General features: G+C 37.4%; 2 protein-coding genes across 3 annotated transcripts in view; one reads left to right on the top strand and one right to left on the bottom strand.

Moving 5' to 3' along the window:
• LOC101895356 (UTP--glucose-1-phosphate uridylyltransferase) overlaps positions 1–13,277 on the top strand; it is a 42,272-nt gene that overhangs the window by 15,347 nt on the left and 13,648 nt on the right. The gene's annotated exons all lie outside the window — the stretch shown is intronic.
• LOC101896111 (uncharacterized) lies at positions 10,589–12,106 on the bottom strand. The gene is made up of 3 exons (XM_020035067.2): positions 11,764–12,106; positions 11,256–11,629; positions 10,589–11,191 (listed from the first exon to the last, which is right to left on the bottom strand). Exons 1-3 carry the CDS (start codon positions 11,903–11,905, stop codon positions 10,622–10,624), a joined length of 1,086 nt encoding a protein of 361 aa, XP_019890626.1. The 5' UTR covers positions 11,906–12,106; the 3' UTR covers positions 10,589–10,621.

Raw genomic sequence — 13,277 nt, 5'->3', positions numbered from 1 at the left:
CAGGAGACAATTCTCTTCGTGGGGGTAAAGTACTCCGAAGGAACTCCTTGTGTAGAATTTCAGATAATTCCATTGAGAAATGTTGCTGCAATAATCAAAATACCGAATATCGGGAGGTATCGTTATATGGGGGCTATACGAAGACGTGGACCTGCACAGACAATTTTCTGTCATAGGCTGTAGTATCCATTTTGAACTTCAAATACCAAATTTGAAACAATTCCGGTGAAAAATGTCGCTAAAATCATCAAAATACCGAATATCGGGAGGTACCGTTATATGGGGGCTATACGAAGACGTGGACCTGCAGACGCAATTTTTGTCACAGGCTGTATTACCCATTACCAACTTCAAACTAGGTCTCTTTGAACCAAATCCGATTCAGGACATTTGGAGTCGATCTAGCGATGTCCGTCCGTCTGTCCGTCTATCTGGCTGGTGCACACGATAACTCTCAGAGGGTATATCCGCTTTGATCCAAACTTGGATCATCGTAATATTATTGTCAAACTTAGATCGAGTTCGGAGATGGGCAAATCAGTCCACTCCTTCTGGTACCTCCCCCACAAAATGTCAACACTTAAATTTTGGCATCAATGCTAGGCCAGGTGCTAAAACGGACCATATCGGTCCACTCCATCAAGTACCTCCCCCATAAAGGGTCAAAATTTTGAATAATTATAACTCTTATAAAATCCTATTGTCTTCAAATTACAGACATCACAATAGTTTTATTAACCAAAGGTCTAGTGTGAAGATGGAATATATCGGTCCACTCGTTTTGGTACCTCCCCCACTAAGGGTTAAAATTTTGAATATTCATGAAGCTTATAAAACACGAAATAAACATCCGATTCTATTCAGACTTCGCACAGCTCAATGTTTCCAACAACACTATTTTAATTTTGGCGTCCTTTTCAGATAGATTTGGACTGCATTGTTGTGGAAAATTTGAATTTTTTGGTCCAGAGTTTTTTGAGGAATTGTCTAAATTGCTCTCAACCCTTTCTTACTCATTGGACTTTTAATCTATGGAACAATATCCAACAAGAACTTAAATTATTTTTATAAATTTTTGCACTATTAAACACACCCATTAATAAGCCACTTTGGTATGACCTTTAAAGCTCCTTGGTCAATGGCATAAACCATAAAATAGTATTATCACATTTTAGAGTGTGTACGCATGTGAAAACAGTTTTGTTTTTTTTTTTTCTTTTATTTAGTTATGAAATATTAAAGATGTTTACAGTTTGAAGTGTAGACAAATTTCCTGTTAAAAGTACTTGACCCACACACACCACTCAAAATCTGGAATTTACCCATGGGTAAACGAACGTACGAGCAAACATAACATGTGGAATTTGTATTGCAAGATAAGTGGGGCAGGTACTTTGAAAAAAATATAAAGAAGACAGTTTATATGTTCTCCTAGCTTTTGTATATATACACAAATGTATATAATAACGCAACGGTTTGTATAGAAATGTTTAGTTAATATATTTTAAAGTTATTTTATAAGAATAAAGTAAGAGAACAAATAGCCTTCATTTTTAATGAATATAAATATTCTCAAAAGAAGAACATTTACCTCCATGCCGATATTATTTTCCCTGATGAACTTTATCGCAACTTGTAACTACTTAGAAGAAATCAGTTCCTAATTGACTCTTCAATTAGAAATGTATATAAATTATCTCGAATTTTTGCCCGCCCCCTCCCAGCATAGATACAGATATTTTCAATTTATTGTTTTTCTGCAACTTTTTTGTGAGAATTCTTTATCTGAACATGGATGTCAATGTTCTGCTAAAACATTGTACCGTGTGTGATCGGAAATTGTCAATATTACTGTTTGTACCCATTACGAAATTTGAAACAATTCCGGTAAATAATGAAGCTAATATCATCAAAATTTCAAATGAAGGGAGGTGTCGTTATATGTGGGCTACATATAGGCGTGGACATAAATAGACAATTTTCCGTCTTAGGTAGGTTGTAGTACCCATTACTAGGTAGTCTAGGTAGGTCAATCCATGAACCAATACACGCCACGCGAAATAGTTGAAATTTACATTCAACAGAAGAAGTCAATTGTGAAAACTCAACGTGCTTTTAAAACATTAAAAACTGTGAGAAGTGCGCCTTCTAAGAACACCATTAAGCGTTTATACGAAAAATTTTCGAGTGGTAAGGCTCTTTCTAATCCGAAGAGGCCATATAAAGGCCGAGAATATCGCTGCCGTACGAGCCAGTGTTGAGAGGTCCCCAAGAACATCCCAAAAACGCCGTTCTCAGCAGTTGGGCATGGCTCGGTCCACTTTACAACGGATTATTCGCATTGATTTGCATTTGTTCCCGTACAAAATTTAATTGACGCAAAGAATGTTGCCTGCGGACAAGCCTCGTCGATTGGAATGGGCCCAAAGAGTCATGGGTCCGTCGAATATGGGCAACCCTGTAGTAACCATTATGAGCTTTAAACACGAAATTTGAAACAATTCCCGAAAATAATGTTGTTAAAATCATCAAAATACCGAATATCAGAAGGTTATTATTATAAAGGGGCTATACGAAGATGGGGACCTGCGTACGCAAATTTTTTGTCATAGGCTGTAGTATCCATTACGAACTTTAAATACGAAATTTGAAACACTGTCGCTAAAATCATCCAATTATCGAATATCGAGGGTACCATTTGTATGGGAGCTATACGAAGATGTGGACCAGCATAGGCAATATTTTGCCATAGGCAGTAGTACCCATTACGAAATTTGAAACAATTCTTGTCTATACAGGGTGAGATGAAAAAACTGCAACCAACTTCAGACTGCCGTCATTTCTAAGCCACTCGTCCGACAGCTATTAACATTATTCCAGTGACAGCTCATTATATTGTTTACAAGCGTACAAAAGCACTTTGGTGAGAATTTTCTAGAAAAAAGTTATTCGTAATGGAATTCAAGCGTGATAGTATGATTTCTTCGTATTTGGCTGGAAAACCACAAGTGGCTATCGTTAGAGCACTCCAGCATTTAAATGTGAATAAATCTTTTGTGTCTCGTACTATCGCTCGTACCGTACCGTGATACTGGTAGCGTAGCCCGATGGTCGCTCTCCGCTCGTATTAATCGACCATGACATCAGAATAAATACCGAAAATTATCGCGAAAATGTTCTGGAGGGTGTATTAAAGCCTTGGGCACGCAAACATTTTGGCCGCAGACCTTGGACATTCCAACAGGACTCAGCACCATCGCACTCATCACGGGCCACCCAAGAATAGTTAAAAAATGAGGTTTCTCGTTTCATTTCCAGCGCACAATGACCACCAAAATCTACGGATGCCAATCCGTTGGGCTATTGTGTCTGGAATATTTTGGAAAGCAAGGTTGGCACTAAAAAATACTAAAGAGTCGATAACCTCAAGCAAGCGCTTCGCCGGGAATGGGCTAAAATACCGCAGGGCTACATTTGGGCAACGTGTAACGGTTTCATTGGCCGTTTGAAGGCCATAATTCGTGCCAAAGGTGACTAATTCGAACAAATCTAATCTTATTCTAAAGTTTGATGCCATTTCCGACATTTTTTGCTTTCATTCAATGACATTTAAAAAAAAAGGTAAAAATCATGGCGTTTGAATTTGTTGCAGTTTTTTTTTTATCTAACCCTGTTATGTTCTTAAAATCAACATTTGTATGGGGGTTATACGAAGATGTGGGCCCGCTTACGCAATTTTTTGCCATAGGCTTTAGTACCCATTACGAACTTTAAATACGAAATTTGAAAAAATTCCGGTTTATAATATCGCAAAAATCATCCAAATAGCGAATATCGTGGGGTATATTTGTATGGGGGAAACACGACCTGCATAGGCAATTTTTTGCCAAAGGCTGTAGTACCCATTACGAACTTCAAATACGAAGTTTGAAAAAACTCCGACCTATAATGTCGCTCATCATCCAAACAGCGAAAATCGGGGGTATATATAATTATATATATTCTAAGATGGAACTCCTTGAGTGGATTTTCGGACAATTCCATTGTTAAATGTGGCTAAAATCGTCGAAATACTGGATATCAGGAGGTACTGTAATATACGATATCGTAGATCGACCGATGCTGCTCATCTTCGAACTTGACCTGCCTGCAGACAAAAGACAGATATGTGCTAAATGTTAGCTTTCTTAATTCGTTTTAACTAGAGTGTGATTACAACAGACGGACAAGGCTAAATCGTCTTAAAATTTTACGCTGATCAAGAATATATATACTTAGGGCTAAAATTATTATTTCGATGAGTTACGAACGGAATGACGAACTTAATATACCCTCCATACAATGCAAGGCGGAGGGTATAAAAAATAAATACAGTATAATCGAAGAAAATTATTACTGCAAAATAAATACGCAAAAAAATGCTATGTCGTAATCTTAGAGTGGCTTTATCTACAGTTTTGTAGGTAGATTATACTCGTAATACGAATTGCATAATAGATTACCAATGATAAGTACGATCATAAATGTAGAAGTGTATACGAATTAGTGTTTGTAGTCCAATAAACAATTTCAATTTTTTTTATTTATTTTATATATTTTGTTCACATCCAGTTTAAATGCAAAACAAACTAGTTTCGTAGCACCTACATCGAAGGGCTGGCATGCAAATAAATAGAAAATATTTCGAAATCCCATTTCCATAGTTGCACAGTGGTCTCTTTCTAAACCAGTCAGAAAAATCTATAAAATAAAAGCTACTACAGCCTATGACAGGAAACTGCCTATGCAAGTCCTCGTCTTTGGATAGCCCTTTATATAACAATATCTTCCTATATTCGTTATTTTGATGATATTGTGGGAATTATTCTCCACAATTGTGCAAAATTTTGTACCGAAAGTTCGTAATGGGTAACTACAGCCTTTGACAGAAAATTGCCTATGCATGTCCACAAGCTTTCGGAACCAGGGTTAGGTTTGGTTTCTCATAAAATTAAATTTAAAAAATTCGAAATTACATTCCCTTAGTTGCACAGTGGTATTTTTCTGAACCCTTGAGAAAAGTCTATAAAATACAATTTTTAATTGGGAATTTGAAAAAAAAAAAAATAAAATATAAATCTAGTGAACGCCATCTGATAGGTTGGGCGAACTATAAGCCATCCACTTTCGACGATAGTTAAATTCTTTGGCTTTGTTTTCATATGGTGGAGAAGTTTGTCATTCCGTTTGTAACACCTCGAAACATACATTTAAGATCTCACAAAGTATTTATATTCTTGATCAGCATAAAATTCTATGTCGATTTAGCGATGTCCGTCCGTCTATTCGTCTGTGGAAATCACTCTAGCTTCCGAACGAAATGAAGCAGGTTGATACAATTTTACTCAAATGTATATTATGTCTGCAGGACTTTTGCTATTGAAAATGAGCCATGTAGGTCCACGTTTTTGATATAACCACAATATAATTGTACCTCCCTATTTACCTCGGTATTTTGGTGATTTATGTTGCAGAATCTAGAATTATACAGGGTGAGATAAAAATACTGCAAATCAATCAAATTTTAAATTTTTTTTTTATATTATTGAATGCAAGCAAAAATGTCGAAAAATTTTAGAATAAGTTTAGATTTGTTCGAATTGGTCACCTTTGGCACGAATTGTGGTCTTCAAACGGCAATTGACACACTCTGCCCGAATGTTGCTTTCCAAAATAATCCAGACACAATAGCTCAACGGATTGGTATCCGGAGATTTTGGTGGCCATTGTGCGCTGGAAATTAAGCGATGAATCTCATTTTGTAACCATTGATGGGTGGCGCGTGCTGAGTACTGTTGGAATGTCCAATGTCTGCGGCCAACATATTTGCGTGCCCAAAGCTTTAATACACCCTCCAGAATATTTTCGCGATAATAAAGGGTTGCCCATATTCGACGGACCTTTGGGCCCTTTGGGCCCAATCCAATCGATGAGGCTTGTCCGCAGGCAACATTCTTTGCGTCAATTGCATTTTGTACGGGAACAAATGCAAATCAATGCGAATAATCCGTTGTAAAGTGGACCGAGCCATGCCCAACTGCTGAGAACGGCGTTTTTGGAATGTTCTTGGGGACCTCTCAACACTGGCTCGTACGGCAGCGATATTCTCGGCCGATCGCCTTGGTCGACTTTTATATGGCCTCTTCGGATTAGAAAGAGCCTTACCAGTCGAAAATTTTTCGTATAAACGCTTAACGCGCACTTCTCACATTTTTAATGTTTTAAAAGCACGTTGAGTTTTCACAATTGACTTCTTGTAAATTTTAACTTTTTCAGAGAGTTCGCGTGGCGTGTATTGGTTCATGGTAAAAATCTGCTTGTACTGACGCTTCAAACGCGGTATGTCATTAAGCGATGTGACATCTCTGTCAAAAGTTATGGCGTTGCCAGATGAGTCCGTCGAATATGGGCAACCCTGTATTCGGCATTTATTCTGCTTCAATGGTCGATTAATACAAGCGGAGAGCGACAATCGGCTGTTATGGCAGGCCACATCATCACCATGGCCGGCGCTTGAGTTCTAGTGGCCAACCGAAGGTTTACATTTTCAGCTGACCTCTTTGGCAAGTGAACACGATCATTTTGTTTGTTTACAAATTGTTGGACAACGATTGTTTTCTCATCGGAGAAAACCAAATTCGGCAGTTGACCACTTTCGGCCAAACGCAGCAACTCTTTAGCCCTTTTGAGTCTATTTTCCATCTGCTGCGGTGTTAGTTCTTGCACTTTTTGGAATATCAATGACTTTATCCCGAGCTTATTTTTAAATATTTGCCGAATGGAACATTGTGATATGTTCAGCTCACGAGCCATTTTTCGGCCACTGCGACGCGGGTTTCGATCAAGTCACTTCTTTACTTTTCGAACCATTTCTGCTGATGTTGTTGTTTTCTTGCGTCTACTTCCTTGACGTCGGGCTACGCTACCAGCATCACGGTAACGAGCGATGGTACGAGACACAAAAGATTTATTCACATTTAAATACAGGAGTGCTCTAACGATAGCCGCTTGTGGTTCTCCAGCCAAATACAAAAGAAATCGCACACTCACGCTTGAATTTTATAACTTTTTTCTGGAAAATTCTCACCAAAATGCTTTTGTACGCTTGTAAACAATATAATGAGCTGTCACTGTAATAATGTTAATAGCTGTCGTACGAGTGGCTTAGGAATGACGGCAATCTGAGGTTGGTTGCAGTTTTTTAATCTCATCCTGTATGTGTATCTGTCCGTTTGCCTGTTGTAATTATGCTATCGAACGAAGTGAGATAGAAGGCTAAAATTTTTCACACATGTGTATTTTGCCAGTGAGTAGGGCAAGTTCGTTAATGGGTCATGTATGTCCACGTTTTCATATAATTCCCATATAACGGCACTTCCCAATATTCGTTATTTTGATGATTTTAGCAATATTTTTAACCGGAGTTTTTTTTTTTTTTGAATTTTGTATTTAAAATTTGCAATGTGCACTACAGCCTATGACAAAAAATTGCGTATGCAAGTCCACATCTTCGTATAGCCTCCATAAAGCGATACCTCACGATATTCGGTATTTTGATGATTTTAGCGACATTATTCATCGGAATTGTTTCAAATTTCGTATTTGAAATTCGTAATGGACACTATAACCTATGACAGAAAATTACGTATACAGGCTTACGTCTTTGTATAGCCCACATGTAATGGCATCTTCCTTTTTCCGTATTTTGATAATATAAGCGAAATTATTTCAAATTTCCTTTTGAAGTTCGGAATCGGTACTACAGTCAATGACAAAAAATTACGTGCAGGTTCTGCGGTACCTGTAGCCCCTATTTAACGGTCCATTTAATTCCTTTTCAACGAAATTTTTATAATTTTTTTTAAGTTTCTTCCTAATGGTGTATAGTATTGAAAGTTCGGCCCGGCCTTAGGTTCGATATCTTGTGGGTTCTGGAACAGAGCAATAGAAGAAGTATGGTTCCCGATAGAAGTTTCTTCTCAAAACTTTTTTCAAATCATAAACTTTAGTATTGAAAATAGACTTTGTAGCTTTATTTCTAAATATGATTTATTTTTTTGATAAAATACAAAGTATTTTTCCATTTCACTGTGCACAACAACCTGTTGGCTGCCAAGCTGGCTAACTGACGGACGAACGGTCTGACAGCCACCTAACTAAAATTCAATGCCTGATAATGGTAAATGAAACTAATATTCTGAAAGTCAGCAAAAGTCACAATGTAAATAGAAATGATAAGCGCTTTCAAAATATGTAGATTTGATAACGTGAGAACAAAACGGCAGTGCACCTAACGTGACGGTGGCGGTGTATTCGTTTGACCTTCTTAAGGTCATTGCTAAACTTGAGCTAGAAGAACAAAAACAGAAAACACTTGATCTAAAAATAGAATTAAAATATTGATTGGCGCCATAAAGAAATCGCAGTTGCAATTTTGGACATTATCTTGATGGAATTAGATTAGTGTTGTTATGATATGTTCAAACATTTATTTATTCGTTTATATTTTAATTTTTATTATTTTTTGGTTGACAACCGAATGCAAATTATTGAAATTCTTTCGACATTTATTGAATTTCATTTCTTGTGTTTATTAATTGATTAATTGACTTGGGGTCTAGCTGTCGCCATATTTACTATACCTTAATTTTGGGTCAATTAACAACTGACAAAATTCAATTTTACAAAAAAAAAAAAAAAAAATGGTGTTGCGTATGTCTTAAAACCTCAATTGCTTACAATTTACTGTGGTTTATACCAACGACGTCGCTAGTGTCGAAAATATCGGAAATATCATCAAATTTTAGAATAAGTTTCGATTTGTTCGAATTGGTCACCTCTGGCACGAATTATGGCTTTTAAACCGCCAATGAAACCTCGCACGCTGCTTGAATGTAGCTCTGCGGGATTTTGTCCCATTCCCGGTGAAGCGCTTGCTTGAGGTGATCGACACTTTGGTATTTTTTAGTGCCAACCTTGTTTTTCAAAACACTCCAGACACAATAGTCCAACGGATTGGTATCCGGAGATTTTGGTAGCCATTGTGCGCTGGAAATGAGGTGAGGAACCTAATTTTGTAACCATTCTTGGGTGGTGCTGAGTGCGATGATGCTGAGTCCTGTTGAAATGTCCAAAGTCTGCCAAAATGTTTGCGTACCCAAAACTGTAAAACACCCTCCAGAATATTTTCGCAATAATATTCGGCATTTATTCTGATTCTGATGCCACGGTCGAATAATACGAGCGAAGAGCGACAATCGGCCGACGCTTGAGTTCTGGTGGCCAACCGAAGGCCAGCTGACCTCTTTGGCAAGTAAACACGATCATTTTTCACCACTTTCGGTCAAGCGAATCAACTCTTTAGCTCTTTTGAGTCTATGTACTTTCTGTTGCGGTGTAAGTTCTTGCACTTTTTGGAATTTCAATGGCTTTACCCTGAGCTCATTTTCCAATATTTGCCGAATATAATATTGCGATATTTACAGATCACGAGCCATTTTTCGGCCACTGCGACGCCGGTTTCGATCAAGTCGCTTCTTTACTTTTCGAACCATTTCTGCTGATGTTGCTGTTTTCTTCCGTCCACTTCCTTGACGTTGGGCTACGCTACCAGTATCACGGTAACGAGCGATGGTACGAGGCACAAAAGATTTATTCACATTTAAATGCTGGAGTGCTCTAACGATAGCCACTTGGGGTTTTCCAGCCAAATATAAAGGTTAATTTCGTAAATGGAAAATTTCGGTCCACCGTACCATATAACGGTACCTTCCCATATTCGGCGTTTTAATGATTCTAGAGGTATTATGGATTGAATTGTTTCAAATTATTTATTTAAAGTTCATAATGGGTACTACAGCCTATGCCAAAAAAATTGAGTATGCAGGTCCACGTTTTCGTATAGCCCTCATAAAACGATATATCCCTATATTCGGTATTTTGATCATTTTAGCGGCACTATTTACCGGAATTGTTTCAAATTTCGTATTTGAAGATCTTAATGGATGCTACAACCTATGTTAAAAATTAGCATATGCGGGCCCATATCTTCGTATAGCCCCCATGTAACGTTACCTCCCAATATTCGGGGATTTAATGATATTAGCGACATTATTCACCGGAATTGTTTCAAATTTCGTATTTGAAGTTCGTAATGGGTACTACAGCCTATGACAAAAAAAATCTAATGCAGGTCCACGTCTTCGTATAGCCTCCATATAACGTTACCTCCCAAAATTCGGTATTTTGGTGATTTTAGGGATATTTTCACCGAAATTGTCTCAAATTTGAAGATCTGAATCGGTACTACAGCCAATCACAAAAAAATCTTATGCAGGTCCATGTCTTTGTATAGCCTCCATATAACGGTTTTCATTTAGTCGTTATTTTTCGATTATTTTTTTTGAAAATTTTAAAATTCCTTTCAAATTATGGAGGGTATTAAAAGTTCGGCCCGACCAAAATTAGATGATTTTTTACTTGTTTATATAGATTACGAATTTTATGCATTTTTCAATATTTTTTTTATTTATTTATTAATTTTCCCAACCAAAATAATTAACAATCTTTTAACAAAGAACTTTTAATTTCTTTCCTGAAAGCGTTCTCTACGCAATTTCGTGATATTACAATAGGTTGAATATAGCTCTTCACATTTGGCGCCATGTTCCCTAAACTCGGCAAGATTGGGAAAATGTGCATACAAACTATCAACATCGAAGATACGACGATTTTCCGCCTTTTCATTTCCCTCTGTGTTTTTCTTGTCCTCCTCCTTATCCGTTTCGCCTACGATTCGCTTCTTCAGAGACTTTTGCATACCCCAAATGAAGGGGGCACTTTTACACATCAACATTTTCACACAACCCGTTTCACCCTCTTGCCTTTCATAATTTGAAATCATATCGGTTATTTTATCCGTTAAACTCGAATCGATTGCTTCGTCAAGCAGAGATTTCATTTTCTTTGAGGGATTTTGTAGAAACCAATCAATGGGTGTACCACCATCCGCCAGCATGCGGGGTTGATGTTCTGTCGGAGAGTAACGTTCTTCTGGACCCGTTTCGGCTGTGTCATGTTGCGGAGCAGCGGGATAACGGCGACTGGGTGTTGCATCTGAGCCGTTTGTGTTACCCAATAGCGTTGTGGCAATCTGAAGTAGAAGTTTTTTTAAATTAACTAAAATTATCTTAAAGATTTCAAAGGAGTGACTTTACCGTCGATGCCACCATTATTAAAACATTTATGGCCAATGCCCCAAGTTTGCTTGCATCAAAACCAACCATGCGTAAAATACTGGTTACAAATTTCGCTGTATTTAAATCTAGGCCAACTTTTTCTTTGCTCGCCGTCGACGTGTTTCCTTCGTTTCGATCGTTTGCCTGATGCTGTTGTTCTCTGCCACTTTCTTCAGAATTATATTTGTCTTTATTTTTGTACTCCTCCGGGGTAGAAGGTTTTGGGGTTTTAGAGGGTTTTGATTGTAGGCCCGTTTTTACCAGTGATAACAATAAATCGGCATTTCCATTGCTGGCTGTCTTGGAGAAGGCTTTGGCCACCAGATTTGCAACATCTGCAGCTGTGTTAATGCCTAAAATATTAAAGATAATTTTTAAAAAATTGGATACTGATATGATTTTGAATCAATTTTTCTTAAAAATTTTGAATCCGTCAAATTTTTTACATATTTGATTATTTCTGTTTCCTTAATCGGTTTTTTCTTACCAAACATTTGACCAGCAAACTTAACGCCATCATTAAAATTATCCATAACTCCTCGCTTTCGAATGTCTTTGGAATTGCAGGCATTAAAGAATAACACCGCCGTTACCAACAGAGTTGGCCACACAAGCTTAGCCACTTTCATGATGTTGCTTTCCGCGAGTTTGGTCTCCCACTAAATGGGTGTATGTACCATGGAGTTTTCAGCACCCACCGATTGTCATGGCTGTCATGTAAAAAGTTGTCACTTGAATGCATTTCTTTACGCTTCTTTACAAAACAATTTTCTTTACCTAATTTTGTAATAAGTCGGCGGCATGTATTGCTGTTGTTATTATTATTTTTAACAGGGAAAGGTTCGTAAAACAAAGTAATTTTTCTAAAAAAAATATTTTAGTGGGGAGATTATTATCAGTAAAAGCGTTGTCTTTTCATTTATGTAATGTCTTCTGCCTATATGAAGCTCACAGAAGGTAATTTAGCATAATTTACCAGAATCATTTCAAATTTCGTATTTGAAGATCTTAATGGGGGGCTACAACTTATGTCAAAAATGACATATACAGGCCCACATCTTCGTATGTCCCCTATATAACGGTACCTCCAATATTCGGTATTTTGATGATATAAGAGAAATTATAAAATTTCGTATCGTTCGGGATCGGTACTACAGCCTATCCATATAGTGTTTTTCATTTAAAATTTCGTATCGTTCGGAATCGGTACTACAGCCTATCCACATAACGCTTTTCATTTAGGCAGTATTCTTCAACGAATTGTTATACCCTCCACCATAAAAAGGAGGGTATATTAACTTTGTCATTCCGTTTATAACACGCATCGATTTCACGATGTCCGTCTGTGTGTCAGTTTGTCTGTCTGTTGAAATCATGATACAGTATTTGACGTAGAGCTTCAAAATTTGGCAGAACAATTTGTATTATGTCTAGGATGGTTGGTATTGAAAATGAGATATATGGGTCCATGTTTTCGTATAGCCATATAACGGTACCTCCCGACATTCGGTATTTCGATGATTTTAGCGACATTATTCACCAAATTCGGTATTTGTAGTTCGTAACGGATACTACAGCCTGTGACAGTGCAGTTGTCAGTGCAGGTCCACGTCTTAATATAGTCCTCATATAACGGTACCTTCCGATATTCGATATTTTGATGATTTTAGCGACATTATTCTGCGGAATTGTTTCAAATTTGGTATTTAAAGATCTAATGAATACTACAGTCTATGACGGCAAATTGTCTATGCAGGTCCACCTTTTTTATGGCCCCCATATAATGGTACCTCCCTATATGCGGTATTTTGGTAATTTTAGCGACATTATTCACCGGAATCGTTTCGAATTTGGTATTTGAAGTTCGTCATGGATACTACAGCCTATGACAGAAAATTGTCAGTGCAGGTCCATGTTTTGGTTAACCCCATATAATGGTACCTCCCTATATCCGGTATTTTGATGATTTTAGCTACATTATCCACCGATTTTTTTTTTCAA

This window comes from Musca domestica, unplaced genomic scaffold, assembly GCF_030504385.1.
Source record: "Musca domestica strain aabys unplaced genomic scaffold, Musca_domestica.polishedcontigs.V.1.1 36, whole genome shotgun sequence".
Lineage (NCBI taxonomy): Eukaryota > Metazoa > Arthropoda > Insecta > Diptera > Muscidae > Musca > Musca domestica.
Note: the sequence above shows the minus strand (reverse complement) of the source record. Positions and strands in the feature narration are given on the sequence as shown.